Raw genomic sequence first — 20,257 nt, forward strand, 5'->3', positions numbered from 1 at the left:
TAACGGCTTCATCATCATCTTCAACGCGCGTAAGAAACTGCGAGAGAACAGAGCACGGGAAGAAAAAGGAGGAGTAAAATGGTCGCGCAAGTGTTCAAAGTCGCGATAAAACTGTTCCATTTCTTGCGGAATCCTTTGAACAGGCCTTTGGAACCACTCTTGTGGGTCGCCTCGACGATATCGGCGAAAAGGGCGTTCAAATCCTCTGTTTCCTCTTTGCCGAACGCCGGCGCGGATGAACAACGAATCGATACAAAGAAACGCATTTTAGGCAACAGATTATTTCCAGCCTGCGTGGTTTTAGTGCAAGCGCGGTTAGATGGCACTCGGTGGCAAGTCGTCCCGGCGTATGTAGGGACCGGTTTGACCGTGTTGGTGGACGCGTTGGACGCGAAGCTGAAAACGAGAGTGCCGAACGTCGTTCGGAAGACGAGTTCGGTCATCGGGTTCGCGACGGCATTTAGTAGCGTGTTTGCGGGATTGTTTATACCGGTGTTTCGTATGCCTAAACCGACTGGACCGCATAAGGTTGGTAAGAGGCGGTTTTATTGGGAAGATACGACGAGAAAGTCGTGGATTCGACCGGACCATCCGAGGAGGAAGAAGTTGCCGGAACACAGGAAGTTGATGGCGGATATCTGGTACCCGGCGGAGTTAGAGGAGAAGATGCGAGAGATGGAGGAGAAGAACAATAAGAACAAAAGTACGAGAAAGAAACGAAATAAGAAAATCAATTGGCTGGACCCGGATTTAGCGAGGGCGATTGCCATTTCGTTTTGGGCGCCCGGATGGGTGGTAAACTATTTTCGATTGGTGCGCATGGAAGCGAGCGATACGCCGCACGTGGCCACAGAGCCTCACCCGGAAGGTTCCTACGCGGACGAGATAACCGGGAAATTCCCAATTGTTGTCTTTTCGCACTCCTTTTCAGGCATGAAGGAACAGAATTCAGCTTTATTACAAGAACTCGCGAGTTGGGGCCACATTTGCGTCGCCGCCGATCATCCGCACGATGCCGCTTTGGTGTTATACCCAGACGGTTCTTCCGCTGATTTTCGTGGGTACGACCAACCGGAAGAGATGCGTCCAAAAATGTGGTGGAAGTTTCGACACCGACATTTGAAGTATCGAACGTTAGATTTACAATTTGTGCTCGATCGATTGCTCGAATTGAACGAAGACAAAGAGGACCCGTTGTATAATACCATGGACGATACGAGAATTGCCGCGTGCGGCCATTCGTTTGGAGGTGCCGCGAGCGGGATGTTCGCCCAGTTAGATAAGCGAGTGACGAGCGTGATTATGTTAGACCCGTGGATGTGGCCGATGGGCCGATCGGTTGTTCAAAAAGGTATCCCGGTACCTCTGTTGGTGTTCGAGGCGCCCAGGTTTCTAGGCAATCGCGACATCTTTTGTATCGAAAACGATTACTCGAGTTCTATGTTAGCGCTCGCCACAGCACCGCAGTGCGCGAGAGTAGGTGAGGATGTTGATAACAGCATCGATAACGGGACCTCGTCTGCGTTGCCACAACCGAAAGCGATTGACTTTGTGGACGTATCGACGACGGATGAGCGAGACGACGACGACGACGATGATGATGTTGAGAATGCGTGTTCGCGAACGGGGCGCCCGCCGTTGCCACCGCTCAATATTAGTAATCCATCAAGTAGCAACGCAATAGAACGAGGAGGCCGACACTCGCGATCGAACTCGTTCCTCAACGACCAGATGATGAAGCATTCCTTTTCATCGGTTTCCATCGCCGATTCGCTCGCTGAATCCGATTACGAGTTTTTCGGTCGCAACAGTCGAGATGACCGCAGCGGCGACGACGATTTTGAATACGCGCCTCCTTCCGGTGTCTGTTACAAAGCCGTTCTTGAGGAAACTATGCACTTTGATTATACGGATTTAGCCATGGTGGCACCGTTGACGACGCGCTTGTTAGGTATGATTGCAGTTGGCGGATCCGAGGTGCACGACGTCATTTCGAGAGCATCGTTAAGGTTTTTACACGCGCACAACTTACCGAGAAGAAAGCACGTCGTGACGACGTCGAACGTTCCCGTATACGAATTCGACGCGGAGACGTTGACGCAAAGAACGCGCATGTTGCACCCGGGGCCGTGGCCTGGTTGTCCGGCGGATGAAAAAGACATCGCGGAAATAATAGAAAAGAAAACAAAAAGCATGGAGAAAGAAGCAAGCAAGAAAAAGAATAATAAAACGAGCAATTCAGCGGCAGCAAGGACGACAATGGCGGTCGATAGCGCGATGAAGTTTGGCGGTGCGAGTAATAAACGCGCCAAGGAAATCAAGGAAACCGACGCTCGCGCCGATCCGCCGTCCTCGCCGAGGGCAATACTGAAAAATTTAACTCCTTTTAACAAAGTGCGCGAGGCTATTTTAGAAGCTGAAACGGATGAGCGGTGGAAGAACAAAGGGGGTTTCGTCCGATGGATCGACGTCGAACATTTTGCAAACGAAAGAGAAGACATCGGAGACGAACGTCCGTGGACCGCGGAACAACTTCGCGAAGTACGTTGGCTCCTCTCTGAGACGGAAGGTAAAGACGATTCGTTCGTTTTAAAACGCTCGGATTGGATTGCCATGTTCCCGAACCGAAGCGAACGCGAAATACGTGAAGCTTTGGAAATCATTGAAAACGATCCGACCGAACACTCGCCGCCGAAACCGTTGATGTGGTTGGTTGGTGAAAATCCAGACGTTATTATCGACGGTCCGGACTCGTACGTTGACGTGAATTCCTCGGACGACGAAGGAGGCAGAAACGACGCGTATTCGCCGAGATTCTTGATTGGCGGGAGCTCGAAAAACCATTTTGGTGAAAGTCCGAGAAACAGTCAACCGTCGTCGCCGATGCACGTGGTAAAGCCGCGCGCAATGACTCGAATCGACAGTTCTTTGAGGCCGTAAAATAATAGAGTAGTAGTAGAGTACTGGTAGGTGTTTATGAATATTATTAAAGACACAAACGCGCACGCGCAATATATTATATCGAGTTGTTTTTTTACATTCTGATTTCATCTTCTTCGGAAATCCATCTGTTTTTCCCCGCATTCCTCAAACTTTCCACGGAGCCTGCACCACCAATCTCGTAGAAACCGGCGACATCCAAAGGTTCGACGCCCGCTTTGGCGTAGAAGTAACGCAATATCTCCTTCCCGATCTTCTTCTTCTTCACCAACGCCGTCGTTTCGTTATTCGTATTCTTATTATTCTCATTACTACTACCACTACCGCTCTCTAAACTCCCATCCAAGATCAAATCCGCAGCTCTTTCGTACCACGGTCCTCTTCTCTCCATGATTTCTTTAAACGAGTTCGTCTCGCTCAAAGTCGGTCGATTGCTGTCGCCGGCTATTTTACTCGCTAAATAGTCCGCGTCTCTTTTAATGTACACAATCATCGCCGTTTCTTTCAACGCGTTCACTTTCCTCTCCGAGTATATCTCCTCTCCTGTTTCCTCGTCTAAATCCACGCATATTCCACCTCCGCAATCGATCAGAGTGAACTCCGAAAACGCGTTGGCGGCTTTCGCGCAACATCGAAATTCCACCTCTCGAAAGTACTGCCAACTGTTCTCGGCCACGATTTCGGGAATAGATTTCGACTCCTCGTAGACGATTAAATCGTCCAAGGAGAGCAGTTTAAACCTCTTGTCGTGCGCGAATAAGCGCCTGCAGATTGAGGATTTCCCGCATCCTCTCCCGCCGATGATTGCGAGGTTTTTTTTGGAGCCGATTGCGAGGTTTGATGTTTCCCGTGCAAACGGTGAATGCATCTGATTGGAAATGTGCTCGTCCCCGTCGGATGATGTTATTATTGAGGATGATGATGAAAACTCCGCTCTTAAAGTACTTCTTCTCTTTTCGGGACTAAAAACTCGCCAGGAAGGAGAAACACGACACAAACTAGGCGCACAGGTTAAAGTCGTCATGATTTTGCTCACTTATGGTGCGTAAACTCTATCTCTCTGCGCGTCTTTCAATGGAAAATTCGAATGGAAAATCCTCATAAAAAAACGGCGTTTTTTCCATACAGGTTTATTCAGAAGACGAGATAATAATGGTCTCCATAGAAGAAGAAGACGAAGAAGAAGAAGAAGAGAAAGAAGAAGAATTAACGACGACTGAAGCGATGTCTGAAAAGATGTGCGAAGAGTTGGAAGCGATGCAGTCTTTGACGCACGAGGAGATCGTGGAGAAAATACTCGCGGTGACAAAGAAAAGCGAGAACGACGACGACGAAGAATTGGAGAACGACGACGTACTGAACGACGCAGACGACGACGACGATTTAACCGGCCACGAGGGGACAAAGTTCGCGATGATTATCGCGCAAGGCATGAGAGCGTCTCTGGCGAGACAACGAGTGAAGAAGGAAATCGAGCGGAGAGATAAAGAGGGAGACAAAGAAGAAGTCTCGGCTTCGGACGAAACGTTTCTACGAAAGCTGAGGAAAAAAGTGTACCAGAACTGGAAACCGGACATGCCGTCGTTACAGAGAGACGTGGACGAACAAGAGGAAAGGAATCAAATGTTGGAGCGAAGGAAAGAAAAAGCGAAAGAGAAAGAGCGAAGCGTCGAAACGCATCAACGAGGCGCATTGTTGAAAGCTTTACCGAACGACGGGAAATCGATTCAGAGGAAGAAAGAAGGGACGAAGATGAAGAAGCGAGACCCGGAGGCGCAAGGCGGCGCGTTTGAGAGAAGGAAGATGCACGAGGAAGGCGCCGGGTTGTTTGTGGCACCGATGATGCCAGAAAAGGCGAACAGAGAAGTCGCGAAGACGACGCGGAAAAGCGCCGGGAAAGGGTGGTTCGATTTACCCGCCGCGGAGTACACTCCGGAGTTGAAGAGGGACATGCGAACGTTGAAGTTGCGAGGCGCGTTCGACCCCAAAAGGTTTTATAAAAACGCGGACACCAGGAAGCTCCCGACGCACTTTTCCATAGGCACGGTCGTCGAAGCCGCGCAAGATTTCCACTCCGCGCGCTTGACGAAGAAAGAGAAAGGGAGGACGTTCGCGGAGGAAATCGCGAAGGACCAAACGATTAAAAAAGCGAGAACGACTCGGTTCACCAAGGTCCAAAACGAAAAGAAAGGTTCCGGAGGAGATAAGAGGAAAAGCAACACTAATAGCAACGCTAGTCGTAGGAAGAAGTAAAGTAGTTTTATTAGAGCCATTTGTATTCATTATCATTCGTACGCGTGACATCTGTATTTTCTCGGGAAACAGTCAGACAGACAACCTCTTCTCATCATCGTCACTTTTTATCATCACATCTTTTGCGTTGTTGTTGTCTACTCTTACTGCTTCTGAGAATGGGAAACGTCGCGTCTAAATCCAACCAACCACCGTTACCTGATAACGATGGTCCCCCGTGTGCGAGCGGGAAAGAGTTCATGAAGAATTCCTCTTCCTCCTCGGAGTGTCCGATACCGGAGGAAGTGCGCAACAATTCCAAATTCGGCGTCTACAACGTGTACAATCAAAGAGTGGACGACAACCCTTCCGCGTCGTCTTCTTCGAATACGAACGTAAGGAGTGGTTCTTCCTCCGAAGGGAAAGGTGGATTTCGGTTTCTGGGTCGCTTGGACCCGAGGAATAACATGCCCTCGGAGGCGAACCAGAAACGAGCGCCTGGGCAGAAAGTCGCCCTGAGCACGGACAGAGAAGCGTCCAAGATACCTAAATCGGGCGGCAGAGAAAGTGGTAGTACAACGTGGCAATATCCGTCCGCGCAGATGTTTTATAACGCGCTGGTGAGGAAAGGGAAAGCGGAGGATGTGGACGAAAACGACGTGGCGACGGTGGTGTCCGTGCACAACGCGATGAACGAAGACACGTGGGACCGCGTCGTGACGTGGGAGAAGTTACATCCGAGAGCGAACGAGGACGACGGGCCGAAGTTGGTTCGGTTTCGAGGCAGGCCTGACGATTTGTCGCCGTTAGCGTGGGCGAGGTATTTGATGGGCGGGGGGAAGCCGTTCGATAGGCACGATTGGTGGATTGAAAGAGGAGACGAGGAAGTTAGGTACGTGATTGATTATTATTTTAAGGAGGACAAGGCGGGAACGTCTGAACAGTTCGAGTTGGTGGTGAGACCGGCGTTAGATTCAGTCGAAGGCGCGGTGGATAGAGCAAAGATGTTCACGTACGTAAATTGTGCGAGATTTGGGGTACCGTGTCCGATAACCGGGAGCGCGAGCGTGATTGGAGAAGAGCAAAAGCGGTAGCGGGGAGAAGAATCTTCCATCGTTTCCTAGATTTTGTATTTAAACAATAAGAAATGCTAGCACGTGCCCTAAATATGCGCTATGTGGCTAAAATGACTATACTTTATACTACGAGTTTGCGTCGTCGTCATCGTCGTCGTCGTCGTTCACCGAGTCGTCGTCGTCTGCGGACGGAAGCTTTTGATTTCTTTCGAATTCGCCTCTCAGGAGCTCTTTTTCCGCCGCCGTACAATCGACACCTTTTCGACAGTCTAGATCGGCGGTAGTCCCCAAATCATAATCATAACTACCATCGCTTTTGTCGTCACCGCCTATCGAGTATGGTTTGCACTCGTTCACGTCCGCAAAGCGACATCCGCAATTCCAGTTCCTCTCGCTATTTGGATTCTTCCAATCGTATTTACAAAACGTCAAAAAATTCCCTCTTCCGTACGCCTCGAAGGCTTTCTCCTCGGTGTCGAACGAGTGTACGTCGTTCCCTTCCGTTCGCGCGCCTAAACCTTTGAAATAATGATACGACATCGTTACGTTTTTGTTGCTATTCGTTAACTCTTGAACTTTTGTTCGATCTAGAACCTCCCCGGCGCGCGTTTGTAATCCTTTGGACGCCTGCGCCATACCTTCGACGCCAAAGCCATACACGTCCAAGGATTTGCACAAATCAGAGCTCAACATGGCATACGCGGCAACAAAACCAGACGAAGGAACGTTTAATCCACGATACGGTCCAAAGCCAGACTTGCATAACTTTTCTCTGTATGCCATCAACGGTTTCGAAGACATGGTGGTAGCTTTGGACGAGAGGCGAATAGGAAGCACGTCCGGACGATACTTCTTAAATTGGTTCGCCAACAAACCAAACTCTTTTAAACTCGCTCTGGTGATGATAATAGCCACGTTATCTTCTAAAGCGTTGTTTTCCCACGGAGTTTTACCTTTAAAAGAACTCGATTTAAACTGGCGCATGGCGTGTCGCGCCTTGGACGGATCCCTCGATTTCATCTTTTTCAGTTCCTCTTCCTTCTCTTTGTTCGTTCGTTTTAGTTTAGACGGAGAGAGATAATACGCTCGCGTCCAAAGTCGATTGAAGACTCTGTGGGTGACTTTTAATCCAACGCGTCGACTGTACCCTCGAATTGGCGCTTGATTGATGCGTACGACCACATCGTGCGAGTCGATAGCTTTCCCATACTCTGAAAATCGCAGCAACCCCGAATTTCCGACGACGGCACATCGTCCCCAATTCGTGGACAACCCTCTTGGATCGTTCTCGGCTCTCGTCGTCGCTTCCACCGCCGCTGCTTTCGCGAGCTTAGCCACGCGTCGTTGTTGTACTTTTTTCTTGCGCTCTTCTTCGGTGAGCACTTGTTGTTGTTGTTGTTCATCCGAAGCGTTTTCGTCTTCCTCTTCCATCCCGCCATTATTCTCTCCTAAAGCCATTTTCATTTCCACGTCTAAACCGCGCATCTCATCCGTCGGCATCCACGATAGCGTCACTTTTCTTTTCATCCTATCTGGCGTCACGTTCTCCACATCCGTCACGTCTGGAAGAATTACACCTTCATCTCCTGCGCTACTACTACTACTACTACACTTTACGAATCTTTCGTAATCCAACTTTTCCTTCACGTACGCTCGATCGAACCACGTCACGTTCGAGGCGATCATATTCGACGCGTACGAAGTTTCGCCGAGACCGAGCGCGTTCACCTTAACTCTCGCTCGTATCTCTTCCGTGGTTTCGAGCGCGTGCGTTTCAATGCTCGAAACATCCGTGTGACTTTTGGTTTTTGTTGCAACGCCTTTCTTAAAGGTGTTGGTGTTGGTCTTCCTCTTTGTCGTCTGAATCGTCTTCTTCTTCTTCATCGGCGACGACGACAGCGACGACAAAGGTTGTTTTAACGTCTTCGTCACGCGAACGATAAAAACGCACAGCATGAATGCAATCAGCCATTTCCGCGTCGCGTTTACGTTCATCGTCTTCTTTTCATTTTAACATCATCATCGTGTCATCACCGCTTTAACGTGTGTGCGGGGAAGTAAAAATGTGCATTTAAGAACGCACAACTCTCGTCGTTTACGTCGAGCGAGAGAGAGAGTTTAAGGAACAAAAATGAATATCTCTCCCTGCGACTGCTTTTGACGTCAACTCTCGATAGAGAGAGAGAGAGAGAGGGAAAAGAAAAGCTGACGAGATGAGAGCGCAACGCGTGCTAAAGTAGAGCGTAAAGAAGTGAAGAGATCAGAGCGCAAGACGTGTGTGATAAAGCGTTCGCATTAAAACAAACCGAGAAACTTCTTCGGCTTCTTCGCCGCCTCCTCTTGCGCTTTCCGTTTCTTCTCCATGAGTTCAGCTTTCCACTTGTTGTAATCGTCGGCGGATTTCTCCCCGTCCGGAGCTAAAGCGCTCCAAAAGCCACGGTCGGGCATTTCCTTTGTTGCGCTCTTTTTTTCCCCGTCCACGGTTGCCATGGAAACGATGATGCGTTTCGCGTTCGTTTTCTTTCCCTTCTTCGAGGACGCAGAAAAAAGAGCGGTGGACGGTGTCACGGCGGCAGAGAAGGAAAACATTATTTATGCGTGTGTTTCTCGCGTGCGTAAAGTAGAGTGCGTGTAAAGCGCGCGTATTAAAGTGATGCAAATATCTATCCAATTTTGCGTATCTTTTTCTCCCCGGGAAAACCATCGCATCATCACTTTAAAAGCGGGGAGTTTACGTCGCGAGGATGACGACGACGACGACGATTCGGACGACCTCTTCTTCTCATCCTACCGCTGACCGTCTTTTTCCTCCTCCTCCTCGTCCTTCTCTGCGATCGCGTTCGAAAACGAGAGCAAATGCTGAGAGTTTTATCCGACGGAGGAGGAGGAAGAAGAACAACAACTCAAGCGTGTTGGCGTCGTCGTCATCGAACGAGGAGACGACTTTAACGACGACGATTCAGACGGGAGAAGGAGAGGAAGCATCAAAGAGGAAGATTTCTTCGACTTTAAGCGGCGCAAGCTTTACGACGAGCGCGAACAAAACATCGCTGCCGCCGAGAACGTGCTCAGAAGCCGCGATTGAAGCCAGAAATGTGCTGAGATATTTACGAGAGAACAGAAGTGCCAAAAGGGACGTCGTATCGACGAAACGAGTGCGAGTGGAACTCCCGCTTCCGAGAGAATCCGAAGACGACCGAATCGTTTGGCTGGGATTACACGGCCAAGCGAGCGATTGGTCCGGTGGCATGTCGGAACGATTGGCAAAGACGAAAATTGTGGTCGAAACCATGTTGAGCGGGTACGCGTTTCGATATTTGGGACTGTTGGATAAAGACGCCGAAGGGATGGGTTTGTGGACGGCGACGGAGGACATGTCGATCGTCGCGCACCCGAGCGATACGACCATCGTGCCATTCTTTTTGAACTTGTTGAGAGGAGAGTACGGCGAACGCGTGGTGAACGAACGAGAACATTTTTTAGTCGTCGTGAATGGATTTTGGAGCGGTAACGGAGAGAAGGTTGGTCAACCGTGGCAGTTTCGCTTGCGAGAAGAGGCCAAAGAGTATTTAGCGACCGACACAATCGGAGAAGAAAAAAGGTGGGAGAAAGTGTACTCCTGCAGACGCGCGCGGTCCGCCGCCGGCATCGAAGGTACGCTCGTTCGAAGGTACCCCGAGCCGTGGTCCTTATTCGACGCGAGAGGCGTTCGATTACTCAAACAGTGGCGAGACGAACCGTCGAACCGAGAAATCGCGGAGACGCTGAACGAAGACGCCGGTCAAGCCGAGGCGGTTGGGTTTACGAAAAACGCAAACGAGATGAGCAGAGACGACGACGTGATCTCGTAGACCGTAGAATAGATTAAACAGTAGTAGCTAGTTTCACGTGTAAGACTTTTCTATCGCATTAAGGTATTAGATGGAACAACAACACCAACACCAAACACGTCACAATAAAGAACAACAAACGCACACAAACTATACAACACCATGGGTTGCGTCTTCTCCTCCTCCTCGTCCTCATCAAATCCAGACGATAGCGCTTTAGAGGACGAACAGCACGAGCTCACCGCCAGGCGTCAGTTTCAATCCGTCTCGTCTCAGGAATACAATCGCACGTGGACGTTTCGAAACACCGATCCCATCGAAGACGACGACGGAGACGAAGCGGACGAGAGGAAGAAAAAAGCAACCATCTTTTGGGAAACCATTCACGCGTACGGCGGTGCCAAGGATTGCTGGACCGCGTTAGAAGTCGCGCTGACGAAAACAGAAGACATCGCACTCGCGAGGGAGATTTTAAACGCGAGTGGGATGAAAGTCTGCCACAAAAACGCATTAGCGTGTTTCGACGAACGCGGGTTTTTGTATTCGATTCCGAGATACGCGTTAGCGGTAAAAACAGTTAGCACACCAGCGTAGAAAGAGTGAATGCGAGAATAGATGGCGTAGATTATAGGCGTAGTTTAGTAGTTGTACATATATGCATGTGAAATGATTCATTGACAAAATATTCAAAGCCACATGTCGCTTTCGCGCGCTTTGAGATGCGAGGAGAGACGGTTGGTCGTCGCGACGGCGTCTTCGCAAGACGTGTTCGGTTTGAACTGACAGAAGAGTTCAAAGTCTCGACCAAAGCACCCGATGCGGACGCCATTTCGGTCGGATTCGTACCGAACGCGGTGGGTCCTAGAATCGCCATCGCCGTCTTGGTTTTGTTCATCTTCTCCTTCTTCTTGTTCAGAAGAAGAAGAAGTTTTGCGCTTCTCGTTTGCTGATGTATTGATATCGTCGCTGGTGTCGCTGGTCCCGCTGGCGCTTCGACCGAGCCCCGAGAGTATGCGAGAAGCCATTTGAGAGAGACGATTGTTGTCGTTACTTTCGGTCGTTGCAGTACCACCACCATCGTTTAAAGTCAAACCGCCAAAATTGAAAAATCCTCCTCCTCGAAACTCCGAGGAGGACTGCGGCGAGAGCGAGGAGGAGGAACCGACGCCACCGTCGCTGCCTATGGATTCTAACATTTCATCGCTCGCTTTGCTCTTCTCGATATCTTCCAACATATCGTCGTGAAACTTTCTGTTTGCATCTTCGTAGTGCGCCGCGGCGTGCATGCGCGCGTATTTCTGGAGTATGCGTTTACGCTTTTCTCCGCCGTCGCTCTTTTTTTTCTCTTCCTCTTCAAAATCCGCTATTTGGTATTGCCCGAGCTCTGGTTTCGCGTATACGAAATGTTCGAGCTTGGCGATTGCGCTTTTCGCCGTTTCCGTGAGGGCGATATCCAATTCGCGTTCTTCTTCGTCATCGTCCGATAACGAAGGGGCATACGCGATGGCATTTACCAGCGCCGGTGCAATGCTATTGACAATATCATTCTCGCGTTCGTGTGTCGCTAAAAATATGTCGCGCAATAAATTTTGCGAATGCATTCGCGCGAAGAGCTCATCCATGCTCTCGTGGGCGCGAGCGGCGGCATCTTCGGATTTGGAAACGATTGAAATGTACATGGTTTCATCGTCTAGATTCTCTTTTACTCTAGAGTCGTCGTACTCGACCTCTTTACCGACGAGCTCGTCTTCGTTCAAACGAATTTTCATCGTCCTCGCCAAGACGAATTTTGCGCCTTCCGCGCCGCTCGGTAAACAAATGGACATGTCGTAGGCGTCTTCGCAAAATGAACGCTTGAACTTCTCGAGCAACGTAACCTGTGCGGGTGCAAATGAACTCGAAGGCATCGGTGGCGGTGGTGGTGGTTTAACGACGATACCTCCTCCGGCTAAAACAATCTCCTCTCCAAAACTCGCCTTGCGCGAATGTTTCTCTTGCTTTCGCGGCGACGTGGCATTACTCGTCGTACCTTTATTATCCTGCAGCTTCTTATTCATCTTATATCTATCTACTGTTCTCACGTGATGCATCAAATACCACACGTCCTCCGTGCGTAGTCGTTTCGATTCAAACGAGGAAGGGTTTCCCACGACGTTGGCATTGAACCCTTCGAAAACCCCTCGCGAGCGAATGGTTGTTTTAGGGGACGCGTACGCGACGACCCCTTTCCGCTCCGTGTATATAACCGCAAAGCACGTTTTTGTATGATCCCCGCACTTCTCCAAGGAGCTTTTCAGCACCTCCGTCACCTTCTCTCGTCTCTCTTTCCTCATCGCCAGCGCTCTAAAAAACCTTCCGCTCGTGCAAGCAAACGCGTCTCCCCCCTCGCAACTCTCCGCTACGGATTTCAAATACACGTCCTCTTGTTCTCGAAAAAATGCCTTCCTCGGATCAAACCGGTGGTTACTTCGCCTCAAATTCATCTCAATCGCGTCCCCGAACAAGAAAGTAAACGCTTTCGATATCGTCTCGAGCTTTACTTTCAAAACGTGCTCGGTGTCCAGCGGATCCTTTGAAACGGCGGCGAACCGTAACGCGCCTTTTCGCAATACCGCCAATCGAACGACGACGAGCTTGGCGGTTGTCTCCGCTCCACTAAACGACGACGAACATCTCTTTTCCACGTAGTGTAACTGCCCCACTCTCCGATTGTTGTCTTTCTTCTTCTTCTTCGCTGCGTCTTCGCCCTCTCTACTAACTGTTTCTTCGCCGTCGTCATCCACCTCTCCCTCTTCTTCTCCCTCTTCTTCTTCTTCTGCGACCGCGCAAATCGCGCTCAGCGCGCCTACCAGCGACGAAAGTTTCATAACATCCCCGAATCGACTCCAAACTGGTTTCCCGCTCATCGTAAACGCCACGAATTGCGTTTCGTAACAGTTGCTCTTGTTGTTCTCTTCTTTCATCATCGTTCCACAAAAATCGTTCCATCGACGACGCCTCGCGTTCGCGAGTCGCTCCTCGTCGAAGCTCCAATACCACCGATTTTGATGACACTCCTCCTCAAAATGCGTCGTCGTCGTCGTCGTCGCAGTCGTCCCAGTGTTCGCACTCATGATGACTTATATAACACAAAGTGTCTCCTCTCAAAGTCTCTCTTTACCAACAACAACAGCAACGCACAACAACAACAGGTCACTTAAAAGCCAATCATCATCCAGATGCTCGCAAAGAAAACGTCAAAAGGAGATGCGCTTCGTCGGACGATATCGCTCGTTTCAAATCATCCTCGCGCACTTTGTTTGCCTCATTTTATGTGTGTTCGTGCGGAGTAACGCGACGAGAAAGACTTGGTACTTTTGAAGGAAAATCAGACGAGTCTTTTCAAAATCCCCCCAAAATCTGTCACAATTTAAGAGACATTCTACGCACACACGGAGCGTATTCGCGCACGACAGAGGGATACTTTATACGCACAACAAAACACTTTCTCACCTTCTCTCGAGATGATCGTAAAAAACGTCCAATTTAAATGGGGCAAAGAAATCTACGCCGTCGACGTGGACACCTCCTTACCCGGTTCGCATTTAAAAACGCAACTGTTTTCGTTGACGTCGGTCCCTCCGGATCGGATTAAAATCATGGGTTTAAAAGGCGGGAAAACGATCAACGACGAGACGGATTTAACCAAGTGCGGGTTAGAAGAGTTGGTGAAAAAAGGGAAAAAGTTACTCGTGATGGGTTCCGCGCGAGAAGTGGAGAAAGCACCGGAAAATGAGATTCAGTTCGTGGAGGATCTGCCGGAAAGCGAACAGTACGGGGCAGAGCTAGGGGAACGGTTTCGACCGGGGTTGCAGAATCTAGGGAACACGTGTTACATGAACTCGTGCGTGCAGTGTTTGAGCCACGTCGGGGAGTTAGTTGAGTGTTTGGAAACGTTCGAGGAGGATACTACGAACAACGGTGGTGGTGGCGCGAGCACGAGTGAGAACGACGGCGGCGCCCCGGACGCGGCGGCGAATAGCGCGGGCTCGACGGCGTTGGCGAAAGCGGCGAGAGATTTGTTCGTTGAATTGAAAACGTCCAAGTCGATGGTGATGCCGTTGCGGTTTTTGATGGTGCTGAGACAAGTCTTCCCGCAATTTGCCGGTAGAGACGAGAGGAGTGGGGTGTGGATGCAACAAGACGCGGAGGAGTGTTGGTCGTCCATCGTGAACTCGCTCGCCAGGGCGTGTCCGAAAGTCAAGGATATTTTTGGGATCACGTTAGAGACGGAGTTGAAATGCGAGGCGACGGGGGAGACGAGGAGCGAAGTGGATACGGTGAATTATTTGAAATGTAACATTTCCATCGACGTGAACCATTTGGCGGACGGGTTTCGTTTGCAATTGAACGAAACGAGGGAAATCGGGAACAACGTTTTCGAGGGCCACGCTAAAATTTCAAAGTTGCCGTCACATTTGGTCGCGCAAATCGCGCGAATGTATTATAAGGTGGACATTCAACAGAAGGCTAAGATTTTGAGAGCGGTGACGTTTGCAAACACGTTGGACGTGTACGAGTTTTGTAGCGACGAGTATAAGAAGGTTTTGGATAAAGGGAGGAAGTTGAGAGCGAAGGCGATTGAGATGAACGTGGACGAGGTGTTCGGAGATAGTTCCGATCCAGACGCGTATATTACCGGTCATTACGAGTTGGTATCCGTTTTGACGCACAAAGGACGATCGGCGGATAGTGGACACTATACAGCCTGGGCGAAGAATTTCATCACGGACGAAAAGACGAAGAAACCGGTGGATTCGTGGACGTTGTTCGACGACGAGACGCCGCACGCGAAAAAAGAGGAGGATATTTTAGCGTTAAAAGGTGGCGGCGATCATCACATGGCATACATGTTGGTGTATAGAGCGCTTTACGCGAAAGAACCCATCGACGTAAACGACGAGTCCGGCGCGAAGCCTATGGAATAATATTATTTTTTTTAAACCCACAACAACAACAAACAACAATTTCATTTTTACAACGCAACAGTTTCGTACAACTCGTCGCCGCACATTTTCACCGGCGGTAGAAAACGTAAATAATGTTCCTGTTCGTGTTCTTCGACGGTCGAAAAGAGCTTGCAATCGCATCGACACAGCCGACACCGTTCGATTTGTATTACCTTTGTTTTCTTCTCCCGTTTGCGCTTTGTTTTTCGAGAGAAAAGGGTGAGATGATGCACCGTATCCATCCATTGAGGTAAGTACACTCTCTTCAGAACTTTAAACCGCTCGTTAAGAATTCTAAACATTTGGACATCGCCAGTGTTCATCACATCTTCACCGATTACGGCGACGTGTTCGCCTTTGAAAGCCCTTAAAGACGTCGAAGCCATGTTTGAATCTGGAGGACAATAACACACGAGCAATCCGTTCGCGCGGTGGTTGTATTTTTTAATGGCTTCCAAGTGCGTCATCTTTTGAACTATACTTCTATTTCTCTCGTTGCTCGATTCTTGCTCGATGAGATGGTAATCGTTACCATCTTCTGGCATCGCATCAGTCGCGGTGATGTGAATGCCGAACCGTCGCATCGCTCTCGCCCAAACGCCTTTCCCGGCGCCGATTTCAAGCCATTCGTTTTTCTCGCCGACTCGTTTCAACGCTTTTAACGCCGCCACCGTTGGCGTCGCGTAGGCGTACAAATATGTGCTCCACCGTCTCGCGTTATCTGCGAGGATACTATACGTCGTGCCTTCCAATAACTGATCTAACGAGTTCACTCTGATCTTCTTTTTTTTATTAATCATCATCACGTTGCGACGATACGCGGCGACGGTTAATTCGTGCTCCTCTTTCGCTTCGATTTCATCGCCTAATATCATTACGGCTTCTATAAACTTTGCCAATTGTATTCGAAATAAAAGTACTATTTCCTCTTTATTCGTAGCATTCGGGCTCGTTTCGGTAAAAAAATCAAACCTTCTGTCGATGTCGTCCAATCTCTCGAGCCATCGCCAGCCTCGATAAAAGAGCGACGAGGAAGAAAATAGTATCTTCGCACGATTTCGATACGCAATCGCTCGCTCGATGCCGTCGGGATACCCGCAAAACGCGCAATACGAGATGAAATTAGCGTACCCGCCGTTTGGCCCGTTTCGAGCGATGTATTCATCGAACTCGTTTATTATTTGGACGCGACGTCGCAAACTTACTTTTTTCTTCTCCTTCTTCTCCTTCTTCTTCTTCATCATCTTCGTCGAGCGATTTCGCTCATCTCGTTTCCCGCTCATCCTCGCCATCGCTAACTCCATCGGATCCAGTTTTATAGTTGCATCCTCATCATCTTCGTCGTCTGAATCGTCGTCCTCTTCGTCGTAATATTCATCATCGCCCACCAAAATCTCTCGTATTCGTTCCAACATCATTTTCGTCGTCGTCTGAATCGATGTCATCGTCTCGTTCTTTTTCTGCTTCTTCTTCGTATTCGAAGACAAAGAGAAAGAAGAGTTCGTTAAGATTTCACACGCCCAATCGATTCTTTTCGCGTGGCTCACGCACACTCTCGCGCACGCGAAACGCGATAAAATCGAGAACTCCTCTTCTCCTTTATCGTGATAAAAGTTACTATTGAGCATTCCCATTTGCGTTTCTTTTGACAGCGTCTTTTCGTACTCCTGAAAGAACACCTTTCGCGATATCTCTCCTTCGTCATCATCGTTCTTTTTTTCCCCGACAGACATCTTCAGCTCGCCGTCTCTGTCGAAGTAAACTGTTCCCGCGTGCACGTGAGGCCAGAACACGAGTAGTGAGAGCTTTCTTCTTTGCAACGCGTCGTCGTCGTTCTCGCCGTTACTCCTCATATCCATCGGTTTCTCTCTCTCTGATGCATTTCTTTTTTATTTCATAGCACTTTTAAAGACAATGCAAAAAGAAAACTAAAAATTTAAGGTCTCACAAAATGTTTTAGTACTTTTTTCTGAACCCTAATTTCACTGTTTAAAATCGGCAGTGCCGAACATTGTGCCGCAAGGGAAGAAAACTTCCCATGATACAACAAGGGCGTGTGGCATAGTGGATATTGCGTCGGTCTACGAAACCGAAGATCGCGAGTTCGATCCTCGCCTCGCTCATTTTTTTTGCTCGCGTCGATACCGCGTCGATTGAATACAACCTTAAAATACATTAAACTTTCCGAAATCTTCCCAATTGTCTTTTGCCTTTTTGAACGGGCGCGTTGCGTCTTCTCGTCGCCGCGTGAATGCGAGCAGCCAATGGTAACTGTTTCTTCTTTGCTTTTTCTTTGTTTGAAGCGCCGCCGGTTTTCTTCAAACGTCTCGCGGTGGACGAACCGAATTCGTTGTCTTCTCGGCCGGCTAAGACGGTAGCCAATCGAGACGCTTTGTCGTGCGCGCGTCGAATGCCGATGGCGGCCAACGCGTCCGGGTTGACGCGACGTTCGGAGGCCCGATCGGCTTTGCGCATCACCAACCGCGTCAAATCAGTTTCCGCCGCGTTCTTTACTTTCTTAGCGCCCATCTTGTCCAAGTTCTCGTCCAGTTTTGATTGCATGCGCAACGCTTTGATCTTGTTGAAATCTTCGTCTCCGAATATTTTCTCCTGTTCGATTGGATTTTCTTCTTCCATCATGCGCAGTTGCTCTTCCTCTTCTAGCTTTTCTTCTCGTTCGGCGACTTTTTTCGCCTTCAACACGGCAATTTTGTGGCGCCGTTTCAGTTCCGCCAAGGTGAGTTTACCGTTCGCGCGCATTTTCTTCTTCACAGGAAGAATGTCGTTTTCTTCCAACTCGTTTTCGGAGAGTTCGATATCCTCGACTTCCTCGGAATTCTCTTCATCTTCTTCCTCATCGTCGCTATTACTATTGCTATTACTATTACTATTACTATTGATGTTACCATCATCATCATCATCCTCCTCTTCTTCAAACTCAGTCATAGTTTCGATTTCAGCCACCAACCGCTTTCGTTTAATGCGCTCCAACTGCAATAACTCGGCGCCGTCGACGCGTTCGTTCACCACTTTCGTTCCGTAGGCTTTCACGCTCTTCTCTAAATCAGCACCTTTACCTCTGTCTTTCTTTTCTAACAAACTCGGCGCGAGTTCTCGAAACAGAGCAATCAACGCTCTCGCCGCAGTCGCCACGGGTTTATCTCTCGCTTTTTTATACTGCGACAAGTCGCGAAGCAAATCTTCCGTCATGACTAAAGGAGTGCGGTTACAAATTTCGCGAACGGAGTTTATGCCGACGGCGACGACTTCCGGTCGCGCTTTGTCGTGGACGAACTGCGTGACGAGCTGTCTCAGTAACGGTTCTATGGCATCTGGTGGGACGAGTTCGTGGCACGCCGTGGCTGCCGCGGCGAGGAGTTTGGTTACCTGTGTGCGATGATAAAAGTATGGAAGAAAGTTTGTTCATAATTCGTGAGTAAACGTGGAAATGAAATGATAAAGAAACAAAAACAAGGCACTCTTTTGCTGCGTGCGCGCGTTCGTGCTCGTCATCATCCGTGGCGTCAAATACTAAGCGGTGGTTTTTGTATGCGTCATGTTATGAATGCGCTCCGCCGAATTTTCTGCTTCATTCGCCACGATACAAACAAACAAGCGCGAACGCGCGCGCGCTCACGCGGCAAAAATGTCTTTAGAATAAACAAAACGTACATCTCTCTGGTTCGGTTGAATGTATCTCTGCAAGAACGGGTAGAAGTTCAACAAAATCAGCTGGTGCAAACCGACAACTCTGGAGACTACTTGTAAGAGCAACATTTTCGTCTCAAACGCTTGCGCGCCTTCTTTGAGCTTTTTGAAGAGCATTTCGGCAAAACCTTGCGGGTCGTCGATGAGTTGCATGGCGGCAAATCGAGCTTCACCATCGTTGCCTTCGGCTTTGATTTGTTGTTTTCGGACCGATGCGATCATTCGTTTAAGTTTAGCTTGTTTCTTACGTTTGGAAGATGCGACGCCCTGTTTTGTGTTGTCGTTTTAAGGAAGAAAGATAGAAAGAAAGAAAAGAGCCGAAGTCAGTTTAATAAGGCATCGGAATTCTAAAACAACCACACTAAAGTGATGATCAACAAACTCGAGCGCAAACGCACAAACGCACAAAAACAAACACGCCTCGGCGATCTTGGTGATTAGTTAGTCGTCACAGGGGTCTTTCACCCTCGAGAGTAGCAAATATTTAATCTTAATCTTCATCGGCGAATGAATTGTTTTTTGCGTGTTTCGCGTTTCACGAAAGACGAAGAGGAAACGCAAAAGCGAAAGAAACAAAGTATGTGTACGTAAACTTACCTTATGGTACGCCTTGAACACGTCGTCTTTACTCACGAGCTGCTTTCCGCCTTGTTTCGTGTTCATATCCTTATCACCGCCCGCGAGGCCATCGTCGTCTTCGTCGCTCTCCCCGCCTTCCTCCGCCGCTCTCTCCGCCGCCTCGTCCTGCCCGAGAAAGAACTTCAACCCAGCGACTAATATCTTCGGATGTTGGTGAAAACACGCCTCGACGACTAAATTCACGCTCTTCGCGTCGTTCCAAATGTTCCTCCTGTACAACTCCGTCACGATCGCCAGCGCCTTCTTCGCCGCCACCGGATTTTCGTCCCTTACCGCGTCTCGCAAAAACTGCCGTACCACTCGATTATACGCTTCGTTCTTCTTCCCTTTATTCGCCAACTTCACGTCCGCGACGACGTGTTTAAACACTAACGCTCGCAACTGCTTATCTGCGCACCGAAACAGTTTAAAAAAAATCGGCAACGCTTGGTTCACCGAAACGCAGTTTCGGTTTCTCAGTAAAATCAAAGCCGCCACCAACCTTCGTCGGAGCGAAACATCCAATCGCATGAAGTGTTGATCGATGAGCGCTAAAAGCAGCGACGGAAACCAACTCGACTCGGATTTGTACACCGTGTGGACGTGACTGATGAAGGAGACTAAATCGCCGAAATTTTCGTGATCTTTCGAAGAGGAAACACCGGTTCCAACGTGAGACGACGAGGACGAAAAGACGGCGTGCAACGCGTTGAAGTGTTCCAATTGCATGAGGAAATCCTCGCGGTACCCGGCTGGGTCTCTCTTACACCGAGACTGAAGCTCGAGCAAATCTATTTTACCCATCGCTCTTGGTCGTTCGGTCGTTCGTTATTTCTAAAAGACGAGGCGTTGAGAGATGTTTTAT

General features: G+C 49.2%; 12 protein-coding genes and 1 non-coding gene across 13 annotated transcripts; 7 read left to right on the forward strand and 6 right to left on the reverse strand.

The window, feature by feature from the left end:
* Positions 1-78: 78 nt before the first annotated feature.
* Bathy06g03530 (predicted protein) lies at positions 79-2,940 on the forward strand (the record flags this gene model as incomplete). The annotated part of the gene is made up of 1 exon (XM_007512468.1): positions 79-2,940. The coding sequence occupies one exon, from the start codon at positions 79-81 to the stop codon at positions 2,938-2,940; it is 2,862 nt and encodes a 953-aa protein (XP_007512530.1).
* Positions 2,941-3,034: 94 nt separating this feature from the next.
* On the reverse strand, positions 3,035-3,964 carry Bathy06g03540 (predicted protein; the record flags this gene model as incomplete). The annotated part of the gene is made up of 1 exon (XM_007512325.1): positions 3,035-3,964. The coding sequence occupies one exon, from the start codon at positions 3,962-3,964 to the stop codon at positions 3,035-3,037; it is 930 nt and encodes a 309-aa protein (XP_007512387.1).
* A 128-nt stretch (positions 3,965-4,092) lies between these two features.
* Bathy06g03550 (predicted protein) lies at positions 4,093-5,193 on the forward strand (the record flags this gene model as incomplete). Its single annotated transcript, XM_007512333.1, has 1 exon — positions 4,093-5,193. One exon carries the CDS (start codon positions 4,093-4,095, stop codon positions 5,191-5,193), a length of 1,101 nt encoding a protein of 366 aa, XP_007512395.1.
* Positions 5,194-5,351: 158 nt separating this feature from the next.
* On the forward strand, positions 5,352-6,266 carry Bathy06g03560 (predicted protein; the record flags this gene model as incomplete). Its single annotated transcript, XM_007512638.1, has 1 exon — positions 5,352-6,266. The coding sequence occupies one exon, from the start codon at positions 5,352-5,354 to the stop codon at positions 6,264-6,266; it is 915 nt and encodes a 304-aa protein (XP_007512700.1).
* Positions 6,267-6,374: 108 nt separating this feature from the next.
* On the reverse strand, positions 6,375-8,243 carry Bathy06g03570 (CMP-N-acetylneuraminate-beta-galactosamide-alpha-2,3-sialyltransferase 1; the record flags this gene model as incomplete). Its single annotated transcript, XM_007512351.1, has 1 exon — positions 6,375-8,243. One exon carries the CDS (start codon positions 8,241-8,243, stop codon positions 6,375-6,377), a length of 1,869 nt encoding a protein of 622 aa, XP_007512413.1.
* A 300-nt stretch (positions 8,244-8,543) lies between these two features.
* Positions 8,544-8,837, reverse strand: Bathy06g03580 (unknown protein; the record flags this gene model as incomplete). Its single annotated transcript, XM_007512498.1, has 1 exon — positions 8,544-8,837. One exon carries the CDS (start codon positions 8,835-8,837, stop codon positions 8,544-8,546), a length of 294 nt encoding a protein of 97 aa, XP_007512560.1.
* A 155-nt stretch (positions 8,838-8,992) lies between these two features.
* On the forward strand, positions 8,993-10,099 carry Bathy06g03590 (predicted protein; the record flags this gene model as incomplete). The annotated part of the gene is made up of 1 exon (XM_007512790.1): positions 8,993-10,099. The coding sequence occupies one exon, from the start codon at positions 8,993-8,995 to the stop codon at positions 10,097-10,099; it is 1,107 nt and encodes a 368-aa protein (XP_007512852.1).
* Positions 10,100-10,240: 141 nt separating this feature from the next.
* On the forward strand, positions 10,241-10,672 carry Bathy06g03600 (predicted protein; the record flags this gene model as incomplete). The annotated part of the gene is made up of 1 exon (XM_007512460.1): positions 10,241-10,672. The coding sequence occupies one exon, from the start codon at positions 10,241-10,243 to the stop codon at positions 10,670-10,672; it is 432 nt and encodes a 143-aa protein (XP_007512522.1).
* A 92-nt stretch (positions 10,673-10,764) lies between these two features.
* Bathy06g03610 (unknown protein) lies at positions 10,765-13,191 on the reverse strand (the record flags this gene model as incomplete). Its single annotated transcript, XM_007512614.1, has 1 exon — positions 10,765-13,191. The coding sequence occupies one exon, from the start codon at positions 13,189-13,191 to the stop codon at positions 10,765-10,767; it is 2,427 nt and encodes an 808-aa protein (XP_007512676.1).
* Positions 13,192-13,581: 390 nt separating this feature from the next.
* Bathy06g03620 (predicted protein) lies at positions 13,582-15,045 on the forward strand (the record flags this gene model as incomplete). The annotated part of the gene is made up of 1 exon (XM_007512524.1): positions 13,582-15,045. One exon carries the CDS (start codon positions 13,582-13,584, stop codon positions 15,043-15,045), a length of 1,464 nt encoding a protein of 487 aa, XP_007512586.1.
* Positions 15,046-15,133: 88 nt separating this feature from the next.
* On the reverse strand, positions 15,134-16,925 carry Bathy06g03630 (predicted protein; the record flags this gene model as incomplete). The annotated part of the gene is made up of 2 exons (XM_007512542.1): positions 15,134-15,175; positions 15,240-16,925. 2 exons carry the CDS (start codon positions 16,923-16,925, stop codon positions 15,134-15,136), a joined length of 1,728 nt encoding a protein of 575 aa, XP_007512604.1.
* A 191-nt stretch (positions 16,926-17,116) lies between these two features.
* On the forward strand, positions 17,117-17,189 carry tRNA_Leu_CAG. Its single transcript has one exon. It is a non-coding gene; the product is annotated as a tRNA-Leu (tRNA).
* Positions 17,190-17,241: 52 nt separating this feature from the next.
* Bathy06g03640 (unnamed protein product) lies at positions 17,242-20,196 on the reverse strand (the record flags this gene model as incomplete). The annotated part of the gene is made up of 3 exons (XM_007512362.1): positions 17,242-18,453; positions 18,739-19,041; positions 19,372-20,196. The coding sequence occupies 3 exons, from the start codon at positions 20,194-20,196 to the stop codon at positions 17,242-17,244; spliced, it is 2,340 nt and encodes a 779-aa protein (XP_007512424.1).
* Positions 20,197-20,257: the final 61 nt, after the last annotated feature.

The sequence above is a fragment of the Bathycoccus prasinos genome, assembly GCF_002220235.1.
Source record: "Bathycoccus prasinos genomic : Chromosome_6".
Taxonomy (NCBI): Eukaryota; Viridiplantae; Chlorophyta; class Mamiellophyceae; order Mamiellales; family Bathycoccaceae; genus Bathycoccus; species Bathycoccus prasinos.